The following is a 27,982-nucleotide window of genomic DNA, read 5'->3' on the forward strand; positions in this document are numbered from 1 at the left end:
AATCTCCAAGGTTCTCCTAAGCCAACTCCCTCCCATTCCAGGGACTCTCTAAACAAACTCAAGGAGCCCAAACCACCACAAAGACCAACCCCAAGCACCTGAAAACCACCTCAAGAATCCCCTGCACCACCCCAAGGACACCCAAAAAATCCCCAGGATTCCCTAAATCAAACTTTTCCCCATTCCAGGGACTCCCTAAACCAACTCAAAGAATCTCACAGACCCCCCTAAACCACCCCAGGTACCCCCAAATACGCCCTCCACCTCCCATACCAGGGACACCCCACAATCCCCTAAACCAAACGTGCCCCATTTCACCCCAAGCACCCCAAAACCCGTCCGAGGACACTTCAAAACAAGCCAAATCACTCTAAAACAAATTCCCCAATCCAGAACCCCCCAAAGTCCCTGCAGCACCCCAAAATCATCCCGGACACCCCTAAACCAGCCCCCTCTTGATTCCAGGGATTTCCCCTCTCACAAATTCCCGCCGCGGCCCCTCAGGAGCACCTGGCTGGGTTTCCGCCGCCGTTCCCGCAGGAATTCCGCTTCCCAGCGCTTCAGCAGCACCTTCAGCTCCTGCAGCCGCTCCGTGGCCGTGGAAACCGGGATCGAGATTTGGGATCTGTAGTTGGGATCGAGGTCTGGCGTGAGGGATCGGGATAGGGATGGAGGGAGGCACAGCAGGGATTCCAGAGTCGCCTCAGAGCGAACCTCCCGCTCCCGCCCAGCGCCAGCCAAAACAAAGGCAGCGATTAGTGATTGACAGCGGTTTGAGCAAAGGGAAAGTCGGGATGTTGAAGCGTCCGCGCATATCCCTCTTGAGCCAATGAGAATGTAGAAAAGCAAAGACTGACAGCTGCAGTGACCAATTAAAATAAAATATCCCGCCTTCAGGGTGGGTCTCGCTCGCTGATTGGCTGCTGCAACGCGCAGACACGGAAGTTGAGCTTCCATACGGGCTGGGGGAGAGTAGGGGCTGCGAGCTGGAGGTGGGGGGGTCGCCATGTTTGGCGGGGGTGGCGGCGCCGGTTTTGGGGATCCCTGAGGGGACTTGGGGATAATTTGGGGATCCTTTTGGCAATTGCGAGATTCCCGGAGGGGTTTGGGATCCTTGGAGGATTTTTCAGGTAGCCTTGGTGGGGTGAGGGTACTCTGGGATCCCCGTCTTAGGGAGGTGCGCTTGGGGTACCCTCACAACACCGCCCCCACGTCCTCCCACATCTTCCCTTTTCTTCGGGATATCCTTGGATTCGGAGTTTCCCTGGAATTCTCCCCTGGTTCCTCCCCATCCTGGGGGTCCTCTTAATTTCACCTAATTTCCCAGCGCCCCAGAATCCATGGATTCTCTCCTTTTCCTCTGCGCCCGCCGCATCGTCGCCCAGCGCCCTCTTCCCGCTCTTCCCCCCCATCTCTATCCCGCCCTTTTCCAAGCGGCATTCCTGGATGGAAGGCCCCTGGTCCTGCGGGAGTTGGTGGACACTTGGCCCTTCCCGGTGCTCCAATTCCAGCGGCTCGTGGGGCACCGGGAGCTGCTCAGGGATCGTACCTGCATTGACTGTGTCGAGGCCATCATCCAGGCCGTGGTAGCGCAGATCAAACGGGAGCTGGATGAGCGTGGCCACCATTCCAGGTGGGTTTTGGGAATTCCAGCATGGCCACAACCTCCATCCCTCCAATTCCTCCATCCATTCTTGCGTGTTTTTCTGATGGTTTTTTACTGTGTTTTCCAGCTTGCGTGTGCTGGACATGACCAGACTCTCGGATTCCATGTCCGGCTGTATTCCTGCCTCGTTGACCAGCTGGTCCAGCACCGAGGCTTTGGCCAAGGCTTGTGTGGAGCTGTCCAAGCACGAGCCGCAATGCCAGAGGCGCACATCCAAGCGGCTCAAAGGCCGCTCCGGGGCCGCCACAGCCGCTCTGCGGTCTCCAGGCGTGGATGTCCACGCCGACCTTGTCGTTAACAGAAGGTCCTACGGGATCCTGCGTGACGCACTTCAAGCTGGAGCTGCTGGCCCGCTGCGCCTCAAGTGCCACGAATTCCAAGCCAAGTACATCTCAGCATACGAGATCTTGACTTTGTTGAAATCTCTGGATCCTTCATGTGTTCGGAGGGTGGATCTGCACTTCCGAAATTTGGGATTGAGCGGGCTCTTGGTGATCCTGCCGCACCTCTCGCGTTTCCCAGAGCTGCGCAGCCTCAAGCTGCAGCACAGCAAGGTGGACGTGCGGCACCTGACAACGGAATCGGACATCAGAATCCTCTGCGTGGCCAGAAAGCTGGGAATGCTGACCAGCCTCCGGGAGCTCAACCTGGGATCCTCCCGGCTCTCTGGGAATCTACGCCAGATCCTCTGGTGAGTTCCCCTCAGAGAGAGGCCTTCCCACACTCCGGGGGTTGATCTTGGGGGTCTTTTCCATCCTGAAGGATCCATTGATTCCAGGAATTTATTATCCCCATGTTCCCATGATCCCGTGATTGTGTTAACCCAGTAGCTCATGACTAAATGATTCCATCATCCCATAATTCCATGATCCTAAAATTCCGTAATTCCAGGATTTTCAAAGGCTGAAACTTCAGGATCTTGGAGATCTTCTCCAATCTAAGTGACTCCATGATTCCAGGACTTTATTATCTCAATAGTCCCATGATTCCATTGTCACAATCATTGATTCCATAATTCCCAAAGTTTGAGCTCGATGGTCCCTGAGATATTTTCCAACCTTAGGGATCCCAGGTTCCCATGATCCCAGGGTCCCAATAGTCCAGGACTCCATGATTCCATGATCCCATAATTGCATGATTCTCAAAGCTTGAACTTGATGGTCTTGGAGATGTTGCCCCATCTCAGTGTTTACATTAATCTGTGATTCCATGACCCCATAATTCCAAAATCCCAGGATCTTCAGAAGTCAAACTTGGTGGTCTGGGAGACCTTTCCAAACGTCAGCCATTCCATAACTCCATCCCTGTCTCATTCAAATATTCCAATATTCGCAAGAGTAAAACTCGATGAGTCTTGGAGATATTTCCCCACTTCAGTCATTCCATCATTACATGGTTCCGTGATCCTGTAATTCCATGTTTCTCAAAGCTTGAATTTAATGGTTTCGAAGATTTTTCCCAACCTCAGTGGTTCAATTGCTCTGTAATTCCAAGATCCCATAATTGCAAAATTCCAGGATTTTCAGGGGTCAAACTTGATGTTCTTGGAGCTCCTTTCCAACTTCACCCATCCCACAATTCCACAGATGCAATCCCAGCTCTCATTCCCCACGTTTCCCCCAGGAGTCCTGACATTCCCAGTTCCCACTAATCCTCCCTAGGGCCTCACCTCTCCCTTTTCCCTCTTGCCAGCGACCTCCAGGCTCCATTGGAAAGCTTGGAATTGGCCTTCTGCTCCCTCGTTCCCGCCGACCTCGCCTTCCTCTCCCAAAGTTTCCACGCTCCAGCCCTCAAAAGGTTGGATCTGAGCGGCCATGACATCTCCCAAGGCCTCCTGGAGCCGCTCCGGCTGCTCCTGGAGGAAACCTCGGCCTCACTGCTGTACCTGGATCTCAGGGAATGCCGCATGGCCGATTCCCACCTGAACGCGCTGCTTCCAATGCTCCGAGGCTGCTCCCACCTGCGCTTCCTGGGACTGTATGGCAATCCCTTGTCCACAGCTGTGCTCAAGGATCTGCTCCAGAAAACCTTGGAGCTTCCGAATCTCCACCAGGTCGTGTATCCCTTCCCAGTGGATTGCTACAAGAGGGAGCCACCAGAATCTAGACGAAATTTTGTAAAGGATAAGGAGCTTTTTGCAGCGGCCAAGGCGGAGTTTTCCCAAATCTTAGCAAATTCCAAAAGAATCGACCTCATCTGGACTTACAACCCTTATGGCCACAGAGCCCTGGACTATTTCTCTTTGTGATTTGTGAAAACCTTGGAGACGGAAAAAGCTCAGAGTTTCCATCGCAGAAGAGTGCTGCCACCTTCTTCCCAAAAGCTGACTGTTTTTTGCCTCATCCCAATGCTTTTCCACCTCATTCCAGTGGTTTCCTTTAATTTTGGTGCTCTTCTGCTTGGATTTTTTAGCTTTTTGCCTCATTCTGGTGTTTTTCCACCCCGTTCTTAGATTTTTCCCTGGTTTTGTAGCTTTTCTGCCACATTTTGAGGTTTTTCCTTCCCAAGTATTTCTCCCCTCATCCTGATAATTTCCCCCCCATCCCAGTATTTTTGTCCTCATTTCATTTTTTTTCCAGCCTGTCCTGATGTTATTTTAGCCCATCCTGGTATTTTTCTTCCTCATCCCATTATTTTTTCAATCCATTTCATCATTTTTCCATATTTTTTTCCATAAGGATTGGCTTTGCATGGCCAAATTTCTAGAGGCTCCAGAGCTGGATTCCACAGGAAGCAGCCGGACACTTCTCCTGTGTCCAGCCAATCCTATTGGGAACTGCAGCGACACCTCTGGAATAAGAATGAAGTCAGAAGAAACCAATCATAGCACAGCTGGAATTCTGGAGCAGCAGTTTGGGAAAAGAATGACTCCAGAGATGATTCCACGGTGCTGAAGTGGAAATTCCGAAAATTCCATGGCGCATCCAAAGGGAAGCTCATCCTGGAGCTTGATCTTGGGAGTGATCTGTGGATCCATGGAAAAAAGAGCAGATTCCTGGCAGGAATCTTTTGCAGCAGGATATTCCCGACGTATTGACCCCTTGGACAAGTTCATCAGGAATTGTCTTCTGTGGGAACGACACATTGGGGAAATCCATGGAAAACTCTTGCTGTGGGATGGATTTGTGTTGGAAAATGCCCTGACCTTAGGACAGAGTCACTGAGAAATCCATGGAAAACTCCCCTGGGATGGCCCCGGCTCCCATCGTTGCTGGAGGGATTGAGGGGAAAGCTGGGAAAGAGTGAACTGGGGAAAGAAAAATTGGATTTGGGGTCTTGTTATCCTGCTCTGATCCCATTGGAAATAAACTCATCCTATCCCAGATCCTGAGTCTGTCGTGCCCGGTCGGGATTTACTGGCGGATCTTTCCTGATCCTTTTCATGATCCCTGAATCCTCCGTTATTTCCTGCATTTCAACCTTACTTTGGAGTTTTTCCACCTAATCCTGGTAGTTCTCCATCGCATTCTGTTTTTTTTTCACTTTGTACCACTGTTTTTCCATCTCAATTTGGCAGGCTTGGCATCCTGGTGTTTTCCCTCCTTATCCCAGTGTTTTTCCACCTCATTTTTTCATTTTCTACCTCATTGCAGGATTTTCCCCCATTCCATTATTTTCCCCCCTTTATTATGGTTGTTTTCCACCGCATTTTGGTTTTTTTTTTTTTGCCTTATCCCAATATTTTCCTTCTCATTCTGGTGTTTTTCCAGCTCATCTTGGTTTTTTGGGTCTTATTCTGTTTTTTTCCACTCTTTTTAATTTTTCTATTTCCCCTCTCATCCCAGTGTTTTTCTGCCAAGACCTGATGTTTTTCTGCCTCACTTTTGTGGGGTTTTACCACATTTTAGAGATTTCCCCCTAATCCTGGTGGTTTCCTGCCTCATTTTGGTGTTTCACCACTTCTTACCAATGGTTCTCCACCTAATTTTGGAATTTCAGACCTCATTCCTTTGGTTTTGTTCCTCATGTTTTGTGTTTTTCCCCCTCATTTCTCATCTTTACGTCCTCATTTTACAGCACAATTTGGCATATTTCCCGTCATCTGCTTTTTCCACTCATTTTTGGTATTTTCCCCTCATTTTGGTGTTTCCCCCCTCATCACAGTATTCTCCTGCCTCATTTTGTTATCGCTTCCTGCTCATTTAACGTTTTTTCCCCTCATCCTGGTACTTTTTCCCTCATCCCGATATTTTCCCATTTCATCCCAGGTGTTGTTTTACCTCATCCCCGTGATTTTTGCCTCGTCCCGATATTATTCCGCCTCATTTTTCAACTTTTTCCCTCATCCCGCTGCTTCTCCCGGTGCCTGTGGGGCCCTGAGGGCCTCGAGGGGAAAATGGCGGGAAACAGAAGGTGGGGGGGGCATCTATAGGGGATCCATGAGGGCACACAGCGCCAGGAGCCGCCTATAGGGGATTTATATGAGTTCGCTGAGGCTCTGTACAGGCACGAGACGCTATAGGGAAGCTCGGGGGGGGGTCTGTAGGGCGATCTGGGGGCTCTATAGGGTCAGGAGATCTATAGGCACCCCTATAATGGCAGGATCCACTTTTATTCCAATTCCATTTCCTCTCCAGACCCTTTTCCCCCCGCAGCACCCGAGGTGCGCACACATTCCGCTCCCCATTGGCCACATCCGGGTGGCGCCGGTGGCGCTGCTGTCGCTGTCGCCTGTCGCGACAGGGAGGTGGCCCGGCCGTGCCGGGGGTCGCCGGTGGCTGTCGCCATCAGGGTGGGGACCCCGGTACCTGCAGGGACAGTGGAAGGGACCTGGAACCCGCAAATGTTTTTATTACGTGCATCACCATACACAGGTGTGGAGAAAACGGGAGATTTTTATTTCTTGTGGAGGTTTTGAAGCTTCAGGATCCCCAGATTTAGGCTGGTTTTTTTTATTATTGTTATTATTTGATTTTTGGGAATATGTTTTTTCTAGGGGGGTTTAGGTTTTTTTGGGAGTTACGGTTTTTTTGGGGATTTGGAGTTTTTAGGGTTTGCTGTTTTTTCAGGGTGGAATATGGTATTTGGGGTTTTCTAGGGGATTTTGGATTTTTGGGGAGATTAGAGGGGTTTTTTGAGAATTTGAGGTTTTTTGGGAATTTGAGGTTTTTTGATATTTGGGCTTTTTTGGGATGTGAGGCAGTTTTCACAGAAATCACAGAATCACTGGGCTGAAAGAGACCTTGAAGATCATTGAATCCAACCCCTGCCCCAACCCCTCAACTAGACCATGGCACCAAATGCCACATCCAGTCTTCTGTAAACTCATCCAGCGTTGGTGACTCCACCACCTCCTCGGCCAGACAATTCCAGTACTTGGTCACTCTTTACACAAAAAACTTTTTCATACTGGCCAATTAATTTTCCCTTGATGCAGCTTGAGGCTGTGTCCTGTGGATCTCTCAGTTGTTGCCTGAAGAGACCAACCCCACCTGAGCACAGCCACCTTTCAGGGAGCTGTAGAGAGTGAGAAGGTCACCCCTGAGTCTCCTTTTCTCCAGGCTCAACAAGCCCAGCTCCCTCAGCCGTTCCTCACAGGGTTTGTGTTCCAGCCCCTCTCCAGCCTCGTTGCCTCCTCTGGACGCGCTCGAGCGTCTCAACGTCCTTCCCAAACTGAGGGGCCAGGACAGGTGCTGATCTCACAATTTGGGAGGCTCACTGGGCAGATAATTTTCATCTAAATCATCTGGCTGACTCACTAGATCCAGAGCCTCAGACCTATTATGAAGTGGCACTTGGCCAGGGGATGGGAGTTGGGAGGAATTCTCCTCCTTCTTCTTGCAATTATTGTTATTATTATGACTATTATTATCATTATTATTACTACCTTCCTGAGCAGGGACCCATTTGCACTCTCAGGGATATTCCAAAAACACCCAGTATCCTCTCAGTCCCCCTCATATCAGGGATCCCCAAATCACCCCAAATGGAAGCCTGGTACCCCAAAACCACCTCAAGGACCCCCTCAACTACCCCAAGAACATCCCAAAAACCCTGGTACCCACCAATCCCACTCACTCCAGGGATCACCTAACAGTCCCAAAGACTCTTGCAGACTCCCTGGAATACTTCTTGGAGTCCCAAAAATGACCTCTCCTATTCCAGGGACACCCCAAAAATGCTCAGAACCCCCCTAAACCAATCCTGCCTCATTCCAGGCCATCCCAAACCCACGTCAACGACCAAATAACAAGCCCAAGGACACCCCAAAAAAGCCTCAGGACCCCCCTGGACCAAACTCCCTCATTCCAGGGATCCCTTAAACCACACTGGAAATCCCACAGCAACCCAAAGCCAACTGTGGGAGCCTCACAACCACTCCAAAGTCACGCCAAAAATCCCCAGGAATTTCTAGGCCCCCTACAACAAATCTGTCCCATTCTGGGGACTCCCTAAACAACCGAAGGAGCTCCTCAGACCCCAAAATGACCCCAAAGACACCCCAAGAAAACCCAGGACTCCCCTAAACCAAATCCCCCCCTATTTCCAGACCCCTCAAAACCACTCGAAAGAACCCCCCAGCAATCCAAAAGCAACCCAGAGACAACCCCAGTACCCCAAAAACCTCTCCAAGGATACATCAAAATGTCAGGACCCTCCTAAATCAACTCCCCCACGTTGCCTTAAACTAATGAGTTCTATTAAAAATGACAGACAGCTGTATTAGCCAATTACAAGTGAGGATCCCGCCTCCAAGGTGGTTCTCGCTCGCTGATTGGTTGGTGCAACGCGCAGACACGGAAGTGAAGCTTCCGTACGGGCTGGGGGGCGAGTTGGGGCTGCGGGCGGGCGATGAGTGGGGGGCGCCATGTTGGGGGGGGGGGCCGACACCGGTTTAGGGGATCCCTGAGGGGACTTTGGGATGATTTGGGTATTCCGGTGAGAATTTCGAAATTTGCGGAGAGGTTTGAAATCCTTGAGGGATTTTGGGATGGCCCGGGTGGGATGTGGGTACTCCGGGTCATCCTTTAGGGAGCTGCGCTGGGGATACCCTCAGAAAACCCCCCTCACCTTCTCCCACACCTTCCCTGTTCTTCGGGATATCCTTGGATTCGGAATTTCCCTGGAATTCTCCCCCAGTTCCTCCTCATGCTGGGGCTTCCCCCAATTTCACCTAATTCCCACAACCCCCCAGAATCCATGGATTCCCTTCTTTTCCTCTGCGCCCGCCGCGTCGTCGCTCACCGCCCTCTTCCCGCCCTTCCTGCCGATCTCTATCCCGTCCTTTTCCAAGCGGCATTCCTGGATGGAAGACCCCTGGTCCTGCGGGATTTGGTGGCCACTTGGCCTTTCCCAGTGCTCAACTTCCAGCGGCTCGTGGGGCACCGGGAGCTGCTCCGGGATCATCCCTGCAAGCTCTGTGTCCAGGCTGTCATCCTGGCCGTGGTGGCGCAGGTTCGGCGGGAGCTGGAAGAGCCCAGCTGCCATTCCAGGTGGGTTTTGGGAATTCCAGCATGACCATAACCTCCATCCCTCCAATTCCTCCATCCATTCTTGCGGGTTTTACTGATGGTTTATTATTGCTGGGTTAAGAACTAGCTGGATGTCCAGGCCCAGACAGTGCTGCATCCAGCTGTGGATCAGTCACCAGTGGTGTTCCCCAAAGGTCTGTGCTTGGGCCAGTAATGTTCAATATTTTTATTGATGACATGGATGAGAGTATTGAGTCTTTCATTAGTAAATTTGCAGATGACACTAAGCTGGGAGTGCGTGTCGATCCGGTGGAAGTAAGAAGGGCTCTGCAGAGACCTGGAACGGTTAGATGGATGGGCAGAATCCACTAGGATGAAGTTTAATAAGTCCAGATTCTGGCTCCTGTATTTTTATGACAATATCCCCCTGCACCGTCACAGGCAGAAAGGGACCTGGGGACACTGATGGACAGCAGCTGGACATGAGCCAGCAGAGTGCCCTGGGGGCCAGGAAGGCCAATGGCCCCTGGCCTGGATCAGGAATGGTGTGGCCAGCAGGAGCAGGGAGGTCATTCTTGCCCTGGACTCAGCACTGGTGAGGCCACACCTTGAGTGCTGTGTCCAGTTGTGGCCCCTCAGTTTGGGAAGGACGTTGAGACGCTCGAGCGCGTCCAGAGGAGGCAACGAGGCTGGTGAGGGGCTGGAACACAAACCCTGTGAGGAACGGCTGAGGGAGCTGGGCTTGTTGAGCCCGGAGAAAAGGAGACTCAGGGGTGACCTTCTCACTCTCTACAGCTCCCTGAACGGTGGCTGTGCTCAGTTGAGGTTGGTCTCTTTCTCCAGGCAGCAACTGACTTAACCAAAGGTCACAGCCTCAAGCTGTGCTAAAGGAAAATTAGGTTTGAATTTAGGAAGAAATTTTTAGTGGAAAGAGTGATCAAGGACTGGAATGGTCTGCCCAGGGTGGTGGTGGAGTCACCATCCCAAATGTGTTTAGAGAAGACTGGATGTGGCACTTGGTGCCATGGTCTAGTTGAGGTGTTAGGGCATAGGTTAGACTAGATGATCTTGAATGTCTGTTCCAAGGCAGTGTTGCTGTGAATTATTCCCATGTTTCCAGCCTGCGTGTACTGGACATGACTGGACTCCCAGATTCCACATCCGGCCACGTTCCGGACAGGATGAGCGTCTGGTCTGGCACTGTGGCATTGGCCAAGGCTTGCATAGAGGTGTCCAAGCACCAGCGGGAATTCCAGCGGCGCGGATCCAAGCGGCACAAAGGCCTCTCTGGAGATGACACAGCCACTCCGCGGCCCCCTGGCATTGCCATCCATGCTGACCTGTTTGTCAACGGAACATCCTATGGGATCCTGCGCGACGCGCTCCAGACCAGAGCCACTGGCCCACTGCGCCTCAAGTGCCGCGAATTCCAAGCGGAAGAACTCTCGGCATCCGGGATCGTGACTTTGTTGGAATCTCTGGATCCTTCCTGTCTGCGGAGGGTGGATCTGCGCTTCAATAATTTGGGATTGAATGGGCTTTCAGTGATCCTGCCGCACCTCTCGCGCTTCCCAGAGCTGTGCAGCCTCAAGCTCCAGTACAGCAACGTGGACGTGCGGCGCCTGACTCCGGAAACAGCCGTCGGAATCCGCTGCCTGGCTGGGCAGCTGGGAATGCTGCCCAGCCTCAGGGAGCTCAACCTGGGATCCTCACGGCTTTCAGGAAATCTACGACAGATCCTCTGGTGAGTTCCCCACCGAGCGGGGCCTTCCTGTTATTCCTTCCAGGGTTATTCCCAAGGGTTGGGCTTGGGGATCTTGGGGGTCTTTGCCAATCTTAGTGATCCCATGATTCCAGGATTTCCTTATGTCAATATTTCCATGATGCCATTGTTCTATTTTCCCAATTCATGATCCCAAAATTCCAAGATTCCCGGATTTCCTGAGTTGGGGCTCACTGGGTCTTGATGGTCTTTTCCAGCCTGAATGGTCCATTGATTCCAAGAATTCATTATCCCAATGTTCCCAATATCCTGTGATTCTGGTTTCCTAATAGCTCATGACTCAATTATTCTGTCTTCCCATAATTCCATGATCCTGTAATTCCATGATTCCAGAATTCCCAAAGGCTGAACCTGACATTCTTGGAGGTCTTTTCCAACCTTAATGATCCCAGGTTCCCATGATCCCATTATCCCAATAGACCATGACTTCATGATTCCATGATCCATAACTGTGTGATTTTCTAATTCCATGATCCCGTAATTTCATGATGCCAGAATTCCTAGAATTTGGCCTTCATGATCTTGAGGCCTTTTCCAACTTCAATGGCTCCATGATGCCATAACTCCATGATCCCATAATTCCATGACTCCCTGATCTTAATATCCCATGATCCCATAATTAGATAACTCTCTGATCCCAAGACACTGTAACTCCACAATTCCACAATTCCTGAGCTCCATGTTCCCATAATTCCATGATTTTCAAACCTTGAACTTGATGGTATCAGAGACCTTTCCCAAACTCAGCCATTCCATAACTCCCTGACCCCATAATTTCAAAATCCCAGGATTTTCAGGTAGCAAACTTGATGTTCTTGGAAGTTGTTTCCCAACTTCAGCCATTTCATAATTGCACGATTTGATTCCACAATTTCATGACGCCCTGATCCCATAATTCCATGGGACTCAAACCTTTAACTTTATGTTCTTGGAGACTTTTCCCAACTTCAGCCATTCCATAACTCCAAGACCCCATAATTCCAAAATCCAAAGATTCACAGGAGTTGAACTCGATGAGCCTTGGAGATGTTTCCCAACTTCAGTCATTCCATGGTTCTGTGATCCCATTAATTCCATGATTCTTAAAGCATGAATTTCATGGTCACAGAGACTTTATCCAACTTCAATGATTCCATTATTCTGTGATTCTATTACCCCATCATTCCAGAATCCGGGGATTTTCAAGGGTCAAATGTTGTTTGTGGAGCTCTTTCCAAACTTCAGCCATTCCGTAATTCCACAACTTGATTCCACAATTCCATGATTCCTTGACCCCATAATTCTATGATTCTCAAATCTTGAACTTGATGGTGTCAAACTTTCTCAACTTCAGCCATTCCATAACTCCATGATCTCATCATTCCAAATTCCCAGCATTTTCAGAGGTCAAACTTGATGTTCTTGGAGACCTTTCCCAACGTGCGTCATTTCATAACTCCATGATCCCGTAATTCAAAAATCTCAGAATTTTCAGGGGTCACACTCGATTGTCTTGGAGCTCTTTCCCAACCTTACCCATTCGACAATCCTCCAATTCTACAGATGCAATCCCAGCTCTCATTCCCTGCCTTTCCCCCAGGAATCTCAACATTCCCAGCTCCCACCAATCTTCCCTTGGGCCTCACCTCTACCTTTTCCCTCCTGCCAGTGACCTCAGGGCTCCGTTAGAAAGCCTGGAATTGGCCTTTTGCTCCCTCGTTCCCGCCGACCTCGCCTTCCTCTCCCAAAGCTTCCACGCTCCAGCCCTCAAAAGGTTGGATCTGAGTGGCCACGACTTCTCCCAAGGCCTCCTGGAGCCGCTCCGGCTGCTCCTGGAGGAAACCTCATCCTCATTGCTGCACCTGGATCTCATGGAATGCCGCATGGCCGATTCCCACCTGGATGCACTACTCCCAACACTCCGGCGCTGCTCCCGCCTGCGCTTCCTGGGACTCCACGGCAATCGCCTGTCCATGGCCATGCTCAAGGATCTGCTCCAGAAAACCTTGGAACTGCGAGATCTCCAGCTGGTTGTGTATCCTTACCCAATGGATTGTTACAAACCGGAGCCACCGGCAGAATCCGGTTGGAATTTTGAAGAGGTCGTGGATGAGGAACTTCTGGCTGTGGCCAAGGCGGAATTCAACCAAATCTTGGAGAATTCCAGGAGAACCAACCTCATCTGGACTTATAACCCCTATGGCCACAGAGACCTGGACTACTTCTCCTTGTGATTTGGGAAAAGCTCGGAGCCTCCATCGTAGAAAAGCATCACCACCTCCTTCCCAAAATCCGGGAGTTTTCATCCTCATCCCAATGCTTTTCCACCTCATTCCAGTGGAATTTTCTATTTATTTCAGTGGTTTTCTGCCTGGTTTTGTTATTTTTCTATCTCATCCTGCTGTTTTTTGTCTTGTTTCAGGGTTTTTCTACCCCATCCTGATATTTTCCCCCTGATCCTAATATTTTTCTTCCTCATTTTGGTGTTTTCCTGCCTCATCCCAATGTTTTTTCACCTTATTTTTATATTTTTCCCCTCATCCCGGAATTTTTCCACCCTATTTTGGTCTGTTTCCCATCCTGATCCCAATGTTTTTCCTTCATGTCCCGGTCTTTTCCCAGAAGTTTTACTGCCACATCCAGGGGGAAAACCCCCCAGAATTCCCTTAATTCCCATGGGATATTAATTATTGTTAGTTCATTATTAATTATTATTAATTAATAAGACACCACCGCCAAAATTCCATGCAAATCCCTCCCAAATTCCCAAATCCTTGATCCCAAATTCCCACATCTCCAAATACTTAATCCCAAATCCCCAAATCCTTGACTCCAAATCCCCAAATACTTGATCCCAAATTTCCAAATCCCCAAATCCCTGATCCCAAATTCTTAAATCCTTCATCCCAGTTCCCCAAATCCTTCATTCCAAATCCCCAAATCCTTCATCGCAAATCCTTGATCCCAAATCCTTGCAACAAGGAATTGACAGAGCAACTTCCAGTCTTTTTTTGTTTGGGATTTTTACCAGAAAACCACAGGGTTTGGCTGCCTGGAATTTTGGGGTGCTCCAATTCTTTGAGAATACATTGGGAATCTCTCGTTTCCTGGGGGAATAATTGGGAATTCCAATTTTGGATAAGACAAAATTCCATTTCAAGAACTGACAGAAGACTCAACCTCCAATCCTGATTTTTCTGCCCGCAGAATTCCCAGCAATTCCCCGGAGAGCTGATACCTCCTCCCTTCCCACAAAAAATGCGTTGGGGGCTTTTCCAGCCCTTCCTCAAACTGGAATTCTGAGCTCCACTCGGATGCCAGTGCCGAACGCACCAACCCAACTCCTCCGGCTCTTTCCGGAGCCGGGTGATAAAGCCGCCCATTTTCTGGGAATACCGCCAGCATTCCCGGCTGGAACGGCACCGTCAGCTTGGAGCCACCTCCACAATAGGAAAGGAGGGAATTCCCATCAGATCCAGGCAGGATTTGGGTGAAAACCACAGGAAGGTCAGCGCAGCGCAGGAAATTCCGTTCCCGGCCGCAATGGGAAAGGAACGGGAATTCCTCCTGGTAGCGCCCGCTCCGGTTCCGCTCCAGGTGCTTGAAGAAGAAAGAGAGGAATCCAACATCTGTTGGGATGGAGAAATTCCTAGATCAATGACCTTGGAATTCATGGAATTCTGGGATGGGCTTTTCCTGTATTTTTTTTTTGGGTTTTTTTTCTTCCCCCCAGATTTTTCCTTGGTGGTTTTTGGAGTTGTTGTGGAGTTTTTAAAGATTTTTTTTTTGTCCCAGGAATTTTAAGGATTTTGGGGAAGGGATGAGGAAAAAGAGGAACTAGGAAGAGGAAATGCATCTTAAAATTAATTTTCCTTAATAAAATGGGTTTCTTAATTAATGAGGGACTCTTATCAATTAAGGATGGAATTTCTTCATTAATGAAGGAACTTTTTCATTAATGAAGGAACTTTTTCATTATTTAATAATTAAGAATTTAATAATTAAAATAATTGAAAATAAAAATAAAAATAATTAAAAATAAATAATTTAATAATTAAGGACTTAATTAATTAATTAATTCCTTAATTAACATTAATTAATTCCTTAATTAATGAAGGAATAATTAATTATTAGGGAATGATACGTTAACGAGTCATTTAATGCAAATTAGGAGTTTTCCAGGAATTTTGGGGATTTTAGAAAAGGATGAAGGGAAAGAGGAAATGGGAAGAGGAAATGCTTCCTAAAATTAATCTTTCTAATTTTAAATAGATTTCTTAATGAGAGAATTTTGTAATTAATTAAGGAATTTCTTCATTAAATAAGGAATTATTTTCATTATTTAAAGAATTCCTTAATTAATTAGGGAATTTGATAATTAAGGAATTTAATGAATGAGGGAATTTTTAATTAATTAGGGAATGATTCATCAATGAGATTAATATGCAAATCAGTGGTTTTCCAGGAATTTTAGGAATTTGGGAAAAGTATAAAGGAAAAAAGGAACTGGGATGAAGAAATGCTTCCTAAAATTAATTTTTCTAATTAAAAATAGATTTCCTAATTAATTGAGGGAATTTCTTAGTTAATTAAGGGGTTTCTTCATTCATTAAAGAATGCTTTCATTATTTAACAAATTTTTTAAGTAATTAAGGAATTTTATAATTAGGGAATTTAATTAATGAAGGAATGATTCATTAATTAGGGAATGATTCATTAATGAGGGAATCATAAGCAACAAAGAGATTTTCTAGGAATTTTAGAGATTTGGGAAAGGGATCAGGGAAAAAAGGAATTGGGAAGGAGAAATGCTTCCTAAAATTAATTTTTAAAATTAAAAACAGATTTCTTAATTAATGAGGGAATTTCTTCATTAATTAAGGAATTTAATAATTAGGGAATTTAAGAAATGAGGGAATAATTATTGATCAGTGAATGAGGTATTAATGAGGTATTAATTTGCAAATGAGTGGCTCTCACCTTTCCTGTCCCTTTCCAAGCCCCAAATTAAAATTAAACACTAATTAAGGCTCAAATCCCAATTAATAATCCAATCCTAATTAATAAACAGGTCCTAATTAACAACAGGATGCTAATTAGGGACATACCTTTGAAGCAGGTGATGAAATTCTTGACTTTGGTGTCATCCAGGAAAAGCTGCAGAAAAAAAAGCAGGAAAAAGCCTCGAAACCTTTGAGTTTTCCCAGACAAATCCTGGGATTTTTCTCTGGGATCATTTTGGGATCCATCCTGAATCCCTCTCCCATCTTTTCAGGAGGATTTGCTTTTTTTGGGATTTTTCTGGGATCTGCTCTGAGTCCGTGGAAAGGTTTTTTGGGATCACTCTGGAATCTGAGTGGGATTTGTCTGGAATTGGACTGGGATCTGTGCAGGATCCATCCAGGATATATTTGGGATCTGTCTGGATTTAATCTGGGTTTAATCCAGGTTTAATCTGGGATCTGGCCACGATCCTACTGGGATTGATCAGAGATCCATCCAAGATCCACCCAGATTCTCCTTGGGATTTTTTATTTTATTTGTTTTGAGATCTCATTGGGATCTGCCCAGAATCCAGGCAGGATATCCTCAGGATTCATTCCCAGGACCCACAACCCCTATCTATGCCCTATAAATCCCCTACTGATTCCTTATTGATCCCAAATAAATCCCCTATATATGCCCAGATCCCAAATAAATCGCGGATTGATCCCCTGTAGATCCCCCACCAATCCCCTGTTGATCCTCTGTAGTTCCCCTTTTGATCCCAAATAAATCCCCTGTAAACGCCCTATAAATCCCCTGTAAATGCCCTATAAATCCCCTGTAAACGCCCTATAAATCCCCTGTAAATGCCCTATAAATCCCCTGTAAATGCTCTATAGATTCCCTTTAGATCCCCTGTCAGTGCCCTATAGATCCTCCCTGACCTGTCCATGGTGATCCACGTAATAAAAATACTCGCGGGTTCTAGGCCCCGGCCGCTGTCCCTGCAGGTACTGGGGCCCCGGGCGCGCGCAGAGCCGCAGCAGCGTCGCCACCCTCATCGCGACAGCCACCGGCGACCCCCGACACGGCCGGGCCACCTCCCTGTCGCGACAGGCGACAGCGACAGCAGCGCCACCGGCGCCACCCGGATGTGGCCAATGGGGGAGCGGAATGTGTGCGCACCTCGGGTGGTGCGGCGGGGAAAAGGTTCCGGAGAGGAAACAGAAGTTGAAGAAGAGGGGCCGGGAGAACGTCCCGCCGCTATACGGGCACCTATAGATCTCCAGACCCTATAGAACCTCCCAGACCGCCATATAGACCCCCCAGAGCTTCCCTATAGGGTCTCGGACCCCTACAGAGCCTCAGTGGCCCCTTAAAAATCTCCTATGGGCGGCTCGTGGCGCTGTGTACCCACAAAGATCCCCTCACCCTTAGTTTCCCGGGATTTTCCCCTCAGGGCCTCACAGGCACCGGGAGAAGCAGCGGGATGAGGGAAAAAGTTGAAAAATGAGGCGGAAGAATATCGGGATGAGGCAAAAATCACGGGGATGAGGTAAAAGAACACCTGGGATGGGGTGGGAAAATATCGGGATGAGGGAAAAATACCAGGATGAGGGGGAAAAAAAAATGTTAAATGAGCAGGAAACCAGCAAAAAATCGGGATGAAGGAGAAAACGCCAAGACAGGAGGGGAACACCACAATGATTGTAAAATTACCAAAATGAGGATGGAAAACACCAAAATGAGGATGAAAAGAGAGAAATGTGGTGAAAAACACCAAAAATGAGGCAAAGCCCCAACGGAATAAGGCCCAAAATACCAAAATTAGGTGGAGAACCACTGGAATGAGGTGGTAAAACAACAAAATGAGGTGGAAAAGCACCAGGATGAGGGGAAAAACCAGTGAAATGAGGTAAAACCCCAGCAAAATGAGGCACAAAAGCACCAGGACTTGGCAGAAAAAACACTAGAATGAGGCAAAATATAAGAAAATGAGGTGGCAAAACACTGGCATGAAGGGAAAACCACAGGGATAAGAGGAAAAAAACCAAAATTATGTAGAAATTTGATGGGATAAGGCCCAAAAGACTAAAATGAAGTGGAAAAACACTGGGATGAGGGGAAAAATACCTAAATGAGATGGAAAACCAGTAGGATTAGGGGGAAAATACTGGGTTAAGACAAAAAAGCACCCCAAAATGAGATGGAAAACAACCAAAATGAGGGGGGGAAACACCAGAACGAGGGAAAAAAATAATGGGATAAGGCAAAACCACCAAAATTAAGTAGAAAACAATGGAATAAGGCTCAAAATACCAAAATGAGCTGGAAAACCACCAGGACGAGGGGGAAAATACTGGGATAAGGCAAATTAAAATAACTAAAATGAGAAAAACCACCAAAATGAGGGGAAAAATAATGGGATGAAGGGAAAATACCAAAGGGAGTTACAGAAATGAGGTGGAAAAACACAGGGATGGAGGGGAAGAACACTGGGATGAGGCATTGCCCGTGAAAATGAGGAGGAAAAACAGCAGTAAAAAATGAAAAAAACCCAGAATGAGATGGAAACCCACCAGGATTAGGAGGGAAAACATGGAGGGTTCATGGATGGGGATAAGGATCAGGAAAGATCCCTCAGCAAATCCCATCTGGGCACAAGAGACTCGGGATCTGGGAAAGGATGAGTTTATTTCCAATGGAATCAGAGCAGGATAACAAGACCCCAAATCCAACTTTCCCCTCCCCCACTTCACTCTTTCCCAGCTTTCCCTAAATCCCTCCAGCAGCACTGGGAGCCAGGGCCATCTCAGGGGAGTTTTCCATGGATTTCTGCAACGTGTCATTGCCATGGAAGACAATTCCTCATGGACTTTTCCAAGGGGTAAATATGTCAGGAATATCCTGCTCCAAAGGTTTTTTCCTCCATGGGATTCCTGCCAGGAATCTGTTCCTTTTTCCATGGATCCACAGGTCCCTCCCAAGATGCAGCTCCAGGATGAGCTTTCCTTTGGATGCACCACAGAATTTTGGGAATTTCCACTCCAGCACCTTGGAATCATCTCTGGAGTCATTCCTTTCCCAGACTGCTGCTCCAGAATTCCAGCTGGGATACGACTGATTTCTTCCATCTCAATTCTTATTCTGGAGGCATTGCCATTGTTCCTGACAGGATTGGCTGGACATGAGAGAAGCTTCCAGCAGCTTCCCATGGAATCCAGTCCTGGAGCCTCCTGAAATTTGGCTGTGCAAAGCCAATCCTAACCAAAAAAACACGGAGATGAACTGCAAAAGTCATGAAATGGGATGGAAAAATACCAGGATGAAGCAGAAAAATACCAGGATGGGCTGCAAAACCACTGGGAAAAATAATGAAATGGGAGGAAAAATACTGGTCTGAGGCAGAAAAACACTGGGATGAGGGGGGAAGTATCGGGATGAGGGGAAAACTATCGGGATGAGGGGCAGAAAAAAACCAGGGAAAAATCTCGGGATGGGGCAGAAAAACATTGTTATGAGGCAGAAAACTAAAAAAAAAACCAGTCAGAAAAGCACCAAAATGAAAGGAAAAAAACCACTGGAATGAGGTGGAAAAGCACCTGGATGAGGTGGAAAACACACTGATTTTAGGAAGGAGGCGGCAGCGCTTTTCCACAATGGAGGCTCCAAGTCTTTCCCGCCTCCGAGCTGTTCCCAAATCACAAAGAGAAATAGTCCAGGGCTCCGTGGCCGTAGGGATTGTAAGTCCAGACGAGGTCGGTTCTCCCAGAATTTGCCAGCAGCTGGGAAATCTCTGCGGTGGCAGCTGCCAAACGTTCCCCATCCATGGGTTCCTCGTAAATCCGTCGGGATCCCGGTACTCGGCGTGGAGGCTCTGGCTTGTAGCAATCCACTGGGAAGGGATACACGACCAGGTGGAGATCTGGAAGCTCCAAGGTTTTCTGGAGCAGATCTTTGAGCGCGGCTGTGGACAGGGAATTGCCATACAGTCCAAGGAAGCGCAGGCGGGAGCAGCGCCGGAGTGTTGGGAGCAGAGCCTCCAGGTGGGAATCGGCCATGCGGCATTCCATGAGATCCAGGTGCAGCAGCGAGGCCGAGGTTTCCTCCAGGAGCAGCCGGAGCGGCTCCAGGAGGCCTTGGGAGAAGTCATGGCCACTCAGATCCAACCTTTTGAGGGCCGGAGCGTGGAAGCTTTGGGAGAGGAAGGCGAGGTCGGCGGGAACGAGGGAGCAGAAGGCCAATTCCAAGCTTTCCAACGGAGCCTGCAGGTCGCTGGCGGGAGGGAAAAGGGAGAGGTGAGGACCAAGGGAGGACTGGTGGGAGGTGGGAATGTTGGGATTCCTGGGGGAAATGTGGGGAATGAGAGCTGGGATTGCATCTGTGGAATTGTGGTATTGTGGGATGGGTGAGGTTGGAAAGGAGCTACAAGAACATCGACTTCGACCCCTGAAAATCCTGGGACTTTGGAATGATGGGGTCATGGAATCACAGAATAATGGAATCACTGAGATTGGGCAAAATCTCTGAGACCATGAAGTTGAAGCTTTGGGAATCTTGAAATTATGACGGAGTCATGGAATGATGGAATGACTAAAGTTGGCAAAGAGCTCCAAGACTCTTCGAGTTCCACCCCTGACAATCCTGGTATTTTAGAATGATGGGATTATGGAGTTATGGAATAGCTGCGGTTGGGAAAGGTCTCCAAGAAGATCAAGTCTGACCCCAGAGAATACTGGGATTTTGGAATTATGGGGTAATGGAATCACAGAATAATGGAAACACAAAGGTTGGAAATGATCTCCAAGAACATCTATTTCAAGGTTTGAGAATTATGGAACTATGGGATCATGGAGTTACAGGCTCATGGAGCCATTAAAGTTGGAAAAAGCTTCAGGACTATCAAGTTCAACCTTTGGGAATCCTAAAATTAAGCACGGGATATTATGGGATTATGGGATCATGGAGTCCTAGACTATTGGGTTAATGGGATCATGGGAACCTGGGATCTAAGGCTGGAAAAGATATCACGGATCATTGAACCCAAACTTTGGGAATTCTGGAATTTTGGGATGATGAATTTATGGAATAATGGAATTGTTGAGTCATGAACTATTGGGATGACAAAATCATGAGATCATGGGAATATTGGGTAATGAAATTCTGGAATCATGGGATCACTAAAGTTGGAAAATACCTACAAGATCCAGAAGATCCCTAGAATCAAGGAATTCTGGGATCCTGGATTTTTGGGACAATGGAGTCACGAACTATTGGAATAACGGAATTGTGAGAACACTGGGACAATTAAATCTTGGAAGCATGGGATCACTCAGATTGGAAAAGACCCCCAAGATCCCTGAGCCCAATCCCTGGGAATACCCCCAGAGTGCGGGAAGGCCCCGCTTGGTGGGGAACTCACCAGAGGATCTGTCGTAGATTCCCAGAGAGCCGGGAGGATCCCAGGTTGAGCTCCCTGAGGCTGGGCAGCATTCCCAGCTGCCCAGCCAGGCAGCGGATTCCGATGGCCGATTCCGGCGTCGGGCGCCGCACGTCCACGTTGCTGTACTGGAGCTTGAGGCTGCGCAGCTCCGGGAAGCGCGAGAGGTGAGGCAGGATCACCGAGAGCCCAGTCAATCCCAAATTCCGGAAGCGCAGATCCACCCTCCGCACACAGGAAGGATCCAGAGATTCCAGCAGGCTCACGATGCCAGCCAGGGAGAGCTTTTCTGCTTGGAATTCGCGGCACTTGAGGCGCAGTGGGCTGGTGGCTCCGGTCTGGAGCGCATCCCGCAGAATCCCGTAGGATGTTCCGTTGACGAACAGGTCGGCGTGGACGTCCACACCCGGAGGCTGCGGAGCGGCTGCGGCTGTAGCAGCTCCAGAATGGCCTTTGTGCCGCTTGGATCCGCGCCGCTGGAATTCCCGCTGGTGCTTGGACACCTCCACACAAGCCTTGGCCAAAGCCATGGTGCCAGACCAGACGCTCATCCCATCCGGAGCACGGCCAGCCGGATCATCCGGAACTCCGGTCACATCCAGCACACGCAGGCGGCACCCGCTGGAAAAAATATGCAGAAACCATTAAAACGTCTGGAGGAATGGAGGTTGTGGTCATGACAGAATTGCCAAAACCCACCTAGAATCACGGCCAGGCTCTTCCAGTTCCCACCGGAGCTGCGCCACCACGGCCAGGATGACAGCCTGGACACAGAGCTTGCAGGGATGATCCCGGAGCAGCTCCCGGCGCCCCACGAGCCGCTGGAAGTTGAGCACTGGGAAAGGCCAAGCGGCCACCAAATCCCGCAGGACCAGGGGTCTTCCATCCAGGAATGCCGCTTGGAAAAGGATGGGGTAGAGGTGGGCAGGAAGAGCAGGAAGGATGGGAAGAGGGTGGTGGGCGACGATGCGGCGGGCACAGAGGAAAAGGAGAGAATCCGAATATCCCGGCGGGAGTTGGCGCTTGGGGATGCACGGTGGGATTCGGGTGGAGGAGCGGCTGCGCGAGGGAGCCATGGTGGAATTCTGGGAATGTTCCCAAAATCCAGGGACTTCCTGCAGGGCCGCAAAGGGAGCCTGTGGGAGAAATGGGGTAGGGGAAGGGAGGCCAAAGGGGGAGTTTGGGGGCAGGGGGAAAGCCTGAGTGGAGATTGTGTAAAAATGGGGTTCTGGAGCATCCCCAAAAGTCTCACCCAGCAAACCCTCAAAACATTCCAGAGATCCCTAAGCCTGTCCAGGGACCTCCCTAAACCAGTGCAGGGACGATCCCCAAACCAGTCCAAGGACACCCCAAACCAGCCCAGGGTCCCTCTAAACCCCCCAAACCAGTCCAGGGATCTCCTAAACAGTCCAGAGACCCCCCAGACCAGTCTAGGGATCCCCTAAATCTCTCCAGGGACATTCCAAAACTTAAAACCTCTAAACCAGCCCAGAGATCCCCCAGATCTCCCCAAAGCAGTCCGGAGATCCCAAATCACTCCAGGGACCCCCAAACCAGTTCAGGCACCACTCAAAACCAGTTCAGGGAACCCCTAAACCAGCCCAGGGATCCCCCAGACCCCCGCCCAAACCGAACCAGGGATCCCAAAACACTTCAGGGATTCCATAAACTGCTTCAGAGACCCCAACACCCATCTCAGGAATCTCCCCAAACCAGACTCTCAAACCCCAACACTCCCTTCCTCAGGACCCCCCAGATCAGCTCTCCCCTCCTCTGGGGTGCCCCCATCCCCCCCAAAGCACCTCAGGGACCCTCTGGACCCCCAATCCAGCCTGTCCCACCCACGGGGTCCTTCCCAGCCTTCCCAATCCATCCCGGGACCCCTCCCCAACCCCCTAAACCCACCCGAGGAGCGCCGCCAGACCCCCTAAAATCTCATGTGGTCCCCCAATCTCCTGAACCTCGCCAGGGACCCCCCGAACACCGAAACCAACCCCGGTGCCCCCCCCCAACATGGCGCCCCCCACTCACTACCTGCCCGCAGGCCCCACTCGCCCCTGCCCGTACGGAAGCTCCACCTCCTTGTCTGCGAGCTGCGTTGGCCAATCAGCGAGTGGGATCCACCCTAGGGGGCGTATATCTGCATTTTTATTGGCTTTTATAACTGTCCATCAAAGTTCAACATCATTTTTCATTGGTTGCGAGTGTGTGGGCGGAAGCTTTGGGGTATTTTGCTGCTTATTGGCTCGTGTTGCTGTCAATCACAGCGAATCCTGCCTTGCCATTGGCTAAGGCGCGGCCGGAGCGGGAGGTTCGCTCTGAGGCAGCCCTGGGGTCCCCCGCGAGCTTCCCTCGATTCCCGATCCCAAATCCCGATTCCCGATCCCGGTTCCCGCGGCCACGGAGCGGCTGCAGGAGCTGAAGGTGCTGCTGAAGCGCTGGGAAGCGGAATTCCTGCGGGAACGGCGGCGGAAACCCAGCCAGGTGCTCCTGAGGAGCAGCAGCGGGGATTAGTGAGGGGGGAAATCCCTGAGGGGAATCCCTGGAATTTGGGGGGGAGGGGCTGGTTTGGGGGTCCCCAAGCTGGTTTTGTGGGAGTCTTTAGGGTGGTTTAGGGTGTCCTGGGGTTTTTGGAGTGTCCTTGGGCTGGTTTTGGGGTGTTTTGGTTGGTTTAGGGAATCCTTAGAATGGGGGCAGGTTTATTTTAAGGAAATCTTGGGGGTTTTTGGGGTGTCCTTGGGTTCATTGAGGGGTCCTTGAGGTGATTTTGGAGTGCTGGGGGGGGGGGGGGGGGCGGTTTGCGGTGGTTTAGGGGATGCCTGGAATGGTGGAATTTGGTTTAGGGAGATCCTGAGGGTTTTGGGGTGTTCCTGAGAGTGGTTTTGTGGTGCTGGGAGGAGTCTTTAGGGTGGTTTAAGGGGATCCTGGAATGGAGGGATTTGCTTTAGGAAGAGGGTCTGGGTTTTTTTTGGGTTTCCTTGGGGTGATTTTGAGAGTCCTTGAGGTGGTTTTGGGGTGCTGGGGGTGTTTTGAGGTGGTTTAGGGGTTCCCTGGAATGAGAGGAATTATTTTAGGAGGCTCTTGAAGCTTTTGGGGTTTCCTTGAGAATGGTTTTGCGGGTGCTGGGGTGTCTTTTAGGTGGTTTGGGGGGGTCCTGGTTTTTTTTGGGGTGTTTTTGGCGTGGTTCAGGGTGTCCCTGAATGGGGCTGGTTTGATTTAGTGGGATCCTGGGGGGTTTTGGGGTGTCCCTGGACTAGGGGAGCATTTTTGGGAGTCCTTGGACTGGGACGGTCCATGGGGTGGTTTTTTGAGGCTCTGGGACGGTTTTGGGGCTGCTGGGGAAATATCTGGGATGGTTTTGGGGTCTCTGGGGGGTTTCAGGGGGACTCGGGGAGGGGGTGGGGTTAGGGAGCCGCGGGGCATCCCTGGGATTCGGGGGCTGTTTTGGGTGTTTTCCTTATAAATTCCCCTATAAAACCCCCTCATTCTCCCTGCTGATCCAGGTAAGAAAAACGCTGGCGGCTTCTTTGTCGCGACAGGCGACAGCTGCAGCGGCGACCGAAAGTAGCTGCCTGGGGGACCGGAATGCGGGGGACACCTCCCCGGTAAGGTGCTACGGTAAAAAGTTTCCGGGGGGGACCGGAGGAGCACGGCCTTAGCGACATCTTGGGGACACCCAGAATCCCAAATTCCCGGCTTTTCCCGCTCCAAAGGCACCAGGAACGAGCAGCGCTTTCCATACGGAGCTTTATTCACACGCGGTGGGGGGCCGGAGCCCCCCCAATACAGAATTCGGCGGCCCCTGGGGGGGACCCCAAAATCCAACCCCACCCCTCTGGGGAGAGGGGTGGGAGGGGAATTCCCGAAAGAATTCCCGGGATTGGGGGAATCCTGGGAAAATCCCGGGGAGGGAGGGGCGGGTCCATCCCTTTAATTGAGATTTTTTTTTTCCAGTCGTTTTTTTTTTTATTTTTTTTTTTAATAATAATAAATAAAAACCTCGAGGCTTTAAAAAAAAAAAAAAAAAAACCACACACAAAAAAAAAAAACCTGCCGGAAAAAAAGGAGGGGAAATGACTTAAAAATTAATGAATGGGTGCCAGAAATTAATGATTAATTAATGAAAACTTAATTAAGCAGACGTGGAGGAAAAGTGGGGGTCCCCTGGCAGTGAGTAGAGCTGGGAGGTAGCGCTGGGTTGTCCCCACCACCCCCAGTTTGGGAACCCCCCCCACCCCAATTTGGAGACCTCCTCCATGGGACCCCCCCACCTTGGGGACCCTCCCACAATCTTGGGGACCCCCCTCACTATGGAGACCTCTCAATTTTGGGGGACCCCCCCCACCCATGGGACCCCCCTCCTGGCCTTGGGGACCCCTCTGTTTTGAGGGACTTGGTGGAGATTTGGGGTCACCAGGATGGGTCCTGCTGGAGACTGGGGGGCACCAAGTTAGAACCTGAAGGACCTGGAGAAGATTTGGGGCCACCAAGGTGGGTCCTGATTGAGATTGGGGTCACCAAGGTGGGTCCTGGTGAAAACTGGAGGCCACCAAGGTGAAACCTGGAAGAAGCTGGGGCACCAAGGTGGGACCTGGAAGAGGTTGGGGCATCAAGATGGGACCTGGAAGAGGTTGGGGCACCAAGGTGGGTCCTGGTGGAAATTGGGGTCCATCAGGGTGGGACATGGAGGACCTGGAGGAGATTTGGGAGCACCAAGGTGGGACCTGGAAGAGATTTGGGGTCACCAAGATGGGACCTAGTGGACATTGTGGGTCACCAGGATGGGTTCTGGGGTACATTGTGGGGCACCAAGATGGGACCTGGATGACCTAGAGAAGATTTGGGGGCACCAAGGTGGTTTCTGATGGAGATTGGGCTCCATCAAGATGAGACATGGAGGACCTGGAGATTTGGGGCCACCAAGGTGGGTCCTGGAAGAGGTGGGGTTACTAAGGTGGGATCTGGTGGACACTGGGGGACACCAAAGTGGAACCTGGAGGAGATTGGAGGCCACCAAGGTGGGTTTTGGTAGAGATTGGGGTCCATCAGGGTAGGACCTGGAGGACCTGGAAAAGATTTGGGGTCACCAAGGTGAAACCAGGAAGAAATGGGGTCACCAAGGTGGGACCTGGAGGAGATTTGGGAGTTACCAAGGTGAGACCTGGTGAAGATTGGGGTCCACCAGGGTGGGATGTGGAGGACCTGGAGAAAATTTAGGAGCACCAAGGTTGGACCTGGAGGACCTGGAGGAGATGGGAGCCACCAAGGTTAAACCTGGAGGAGATCAGGGACACCAAGATGGGTCCTGGAAGACACCAGGGACACTAAGGTGGGCTGGGCAGAATCAGGTGGAGATGGGTGTCCAGGTAGGTCCTGGAGGAAATTATGGACATCAGGATGGGTGCAGGAGAAGTAGGAGATGATGACGGACACTAGGATGGGTCCAGAAGGGTCAAGCAGAACTGTCCTGGGTGGGCTGAAAGACCAGGAGGAGCTGGTGGGTGCCAAGGTGGGTCCAGGAGGAGACTGGGACCACCAAGAGGGATTGGGCAGGATCTGGAGCAGGGGAAGGGAACCAAAACAGGTCTGGGAGAAGCTGGGGGAGATGATGAGGGCCAAGATGGGTCCAGGAGGAAATGATGGACCCCAAGATTACTCCAGGAGTTGATGATGGGTTTAGAAGGACAGGAGGAGATGATGGACCCCAAGACGGGCTCAGAAGGACCAGGAAGAGATGATGAACCCCAAGATGGACCCAGGAGGGCCAGAAGGAGATGATGGACCTCAAGATGGCTCCAGGAGTTGATGACAGACACCAAGATGGGCCCAGAAGAAGCAGGAGCAGATGGGAGGTCCTGGGACTGGTCCAACAGGGCCAGACAGATCCAGTGGGTGCTGGGATAAATCCTCGTGATGCCAGTGTGTGTGGGACAGGATGGACATGGGGACACGTGGGGACATCCAGCCCACCCAGCTCTTCCAGGATAGACAATCGGCCACATGACCCCCCCCCTCCAGGCCACCACTCCCATGGAGACCTCCCAGGTCTCTTCCCTGTGGGGGACAATTGTCACCATGGTCCTCTAGTGTCCAGGTGAACTTCTCCCACCTTCCCAACCCCATGGAGACCCCACAGCTGGGATGTTCCTCATGACTCCTCCAGCAAAGAACCAGGCAGTGACATGGCCAGAAGGTCAGGATGGACCTCAAGGACTTCTCCTCGTCCCTGCATCCAGGTGAGAAGGAATGATGACAATTGCTGGACGCCCTTCATCCATGAAGTCCAGCTGGAAATGGAGCTCACCACCTGGTGAAATTGGAGAACCTCATGGACCTCCTGGTTCTTGGTGGAGATGGAGCTCATCACGTGGTGAAGAATGTCACGGGTGTCCTGGTTCTTGGTGGAGATGGAACTCACCGTATGGTGAAGCTGGAGAACCTCATGGACCTCCTGGTTCTTGGTGGAGATGGAGCTCATCACGTAGTGAAGAACGTCACGGATGTCCTAGTTCTTGGTGAAGATGGAGCTCACCACGTGGTAAAGCTGGAGAACCTCATGGACCTCCCAGTTCTTGGTGAGATGGAGCTCACCATGTGGTGGAGAACCTTATGGATCTCCTGGTTCTTGGTAGAGACAGGTGCCACCACCTGGGGATTTCAACCCTTGAAGGGGACGTGGGGCCGGTGGTGGGGTGGGGACGGCACGGTGGCGGCCG

General features: G+C 50.2%; 4 protein-coding genes across 6 annotated transcripts; 2 read left to right on the top strand and 2 right to left on the bottom strand.

Moving 5' to 3' along the window:
* The first annotated feature begins 599 nt into the window (after positions 1–599).
* Positions 600–4,322, top strand: LOC306800228 (leucine-rich repeat-containing protein 14-like). The gene is made up of 3 exons (XM_079302173.1): positions 600–1,633; positions 1,734–2,357; positions 3,359–4,322. Exons 1-3 carry the CDS (start codon positions 1,341–1,343, stop codon positions 3,912–3,914), a joined length of 1,473 nt encoding a protein of 490 aa, XP_079158299.1. The 5' UTR covers positions 600–1,340; the 3' UTR covers positions 3,915–4,322.
* A 4,144-nt stretch (positions 4,323–8,466) lies between these two features.
* LOC306800225 (leucine-rich repeat-containing protein 14-like) lies at positions 8,467–13,120 on the top strand. The gene is made up of 3 exons (XM_079302161.1): positions 8,467–9,099; positions 10,199–10,822; positions 12,510–13,120. Exons 1-3 carry the CDS (start codon positions 8,756–8,758, stop codon positions 13,072–13,074), a joined length of 1,533 nt encoding a protein of 510 aa, XP_079158287.1. The 5' UTR covers positions 8,467–8,755; the 3' UTR covers positions 13,075–13,120.
* A 144-nt stretch (positions 13,121–13,264) lies between these two features.
* On the bottom strand, positions 13,265–17,032 carry LOC306800229 (UPF0598 protein C8orf82). Of its 2 annotated transcripts, XR_013773776.1 has the most exons (4): positions 16,771–17,032; positions 15,949–15,997; positions 13,398–14,469; positions 13,265–13,356 (listed from the first exon to the last, which is right to left on the bottom strand). XR_013773776.1 is itself a non-coding variant. In XM_079302174.1 (3 exons), the coding sequence occupies exons 1-3, from the start codon at positions 16,885–16,887 to the stop codon at positions 13,997–13,999; spliced, it is 639 nt and encodes a 212-aa protein (XP_079158300.1). In that variant the 5' UTR covers positions 16,888–17,032; the 3' UTR covers positions 13,265–13,996. The 2 variants fall into 2 exon arrangements, 1 of the variants encoding a protein (XP_079158300.1); XM_079302174.1 differs by having other exon boundaries at positions 13,265–14,469.
* A 1,469-nt stretch (positions 17,033–18,501) lies between these two features.
* LOC306800224 (leucine-rich repeat-containing protein 14-like) lies at positions 18,502–23,357 on the bottom strand. 2 transcript variants are annotated; one of them, XM_079302159.1, is made up of 4 exons: positions 23,301–23,357; positions 21,966–22,402; positions 21,249–21,887; positions 18,502–20,101 (listed from the first exon to the last, which is right to left on the bottom strand). In XM_079302159.1, exons 2-4 carry the CDS (start codon positions 22,340–22,342, stop codon positions 19,528–19,530), a joined length of 1,590 nt encoding a protein of 529 aa, XP_079158285.1. In that variant the 5' UTR covers positions 22,343–22,402; positions 23,301–23,357; the 3' UTR covers positions 18,502–19,527. The 2 variants fall into 2 exon arrangements, with proteins under 2 accessions (XP_079158285.1, XP_079158286.1); XM_079302160.1 differs by having other exon boundaries at positions 19,305–20,101; positions 23,298–23,345.
* Positions 23,358–27,982: the final 4,625 nt, after the last annotated feature.

This window comes from Erithacus rubecula (genome assembly GCF_903797595.1).
Source record: "Erithacus rubecula genome assembly, chromosome: 3".
NCBI lineage: Eukaryota > Metazoa > Chordata > Aves > Passeriformes > Muscicapidae > Erithacus > Erithacus rubecula.

Excerpts from the sequence above, each read along its gene's own strand:
- LOC306800228 (XM_079302173.1), top strand. The coding sequence starts at position 1,341 with ATGGATTCTCTCCTTTTCCTCTGCGCCCGCCGCATCGTCGCCCAGCGC. Across the intron at positions 1,634-1,733 it reads GAGCGTGGCCACCATTCCAG|CTTGCGTGTGCTGGACATGA; the intron begins GTGGGTTTTGGG and ends TGTGTTTTCCAG. Across the intron at positions 2,358-3,358 it reads AATCTACGCCAGATCCTCTG|CGACCTCCAGGCTCCATTGG; the intron begins GTGAGTTCCCCT and ends CCCTCTTGCCAG.
- LOC306800224 (XM_079302159.1), bottom strand. The coding sequence starts at position 22,342 with ATGGCTCCCTCGCGCAGCCGCTCCTCCACCCGAATCCCACCGTGCATC. Across the intron at positions 21,888-21,965 it reads GAGCCTGGCCGTGATTCTAG|CGGGTGCCGCCTGCGTGTGC; the intron begins GTGGGTTTTGGC and ends TATTTTTTCCAG. Across the intron at positions 20,102-21,248 it reads AATCTACGACAGATCCTCTG|CGACCTGCAGGCTCCGTTGG; the intron begins GTGAGTTCCCCA and ends CCCTCCCGCCAG.
- LOC306800229 (XM_079302174.1), bottom strand. The coding sequence starts at position 16,887 with ATGAGGGTGGCGACGCTGCTGCGGCTCTGCGCGCGCCCGGGGCCCCAG. Across the intron at positions 15,998-16,770 it reads ACGTGGATCACCATGGACAG|CTTTTCCTGGATGACACCAA; the intron begins GTCAGGGAGGAT and ends TTTTTTCTGCAG. Across the intron at positions 14,470-15,948 it reads TTTCATCACCTGCTTCAAAG|ATGTTGGATTCCTCTCTTTC; the intron begins GTATGTCCCTAA and ends CCATCCCAACAG.
- LOC306800225 (XM_079302161.1), top strand. The coding sequence starts at position 8,756 with ATGCTGGGGCTTCCCCCAATTTCACCTAATTCCCACAACCCCCCAGAA. Across the intron at positions 9,100-10,198 it reads GAGCCCAGCTGCCATTCCAG|CCTGCGTGTACTGGACATGA; the intron begins GTGGGTTTTGGG and ends CCATGTTTCCAG. Across the intron at positions 10,823-12,509 it reads AATCTACGACAGATCCTCTG|TGACCTCAGGGCTCCGTTAG; the intron begins GTGAGTTCCCCA and ends CCCTCCTGCCAG.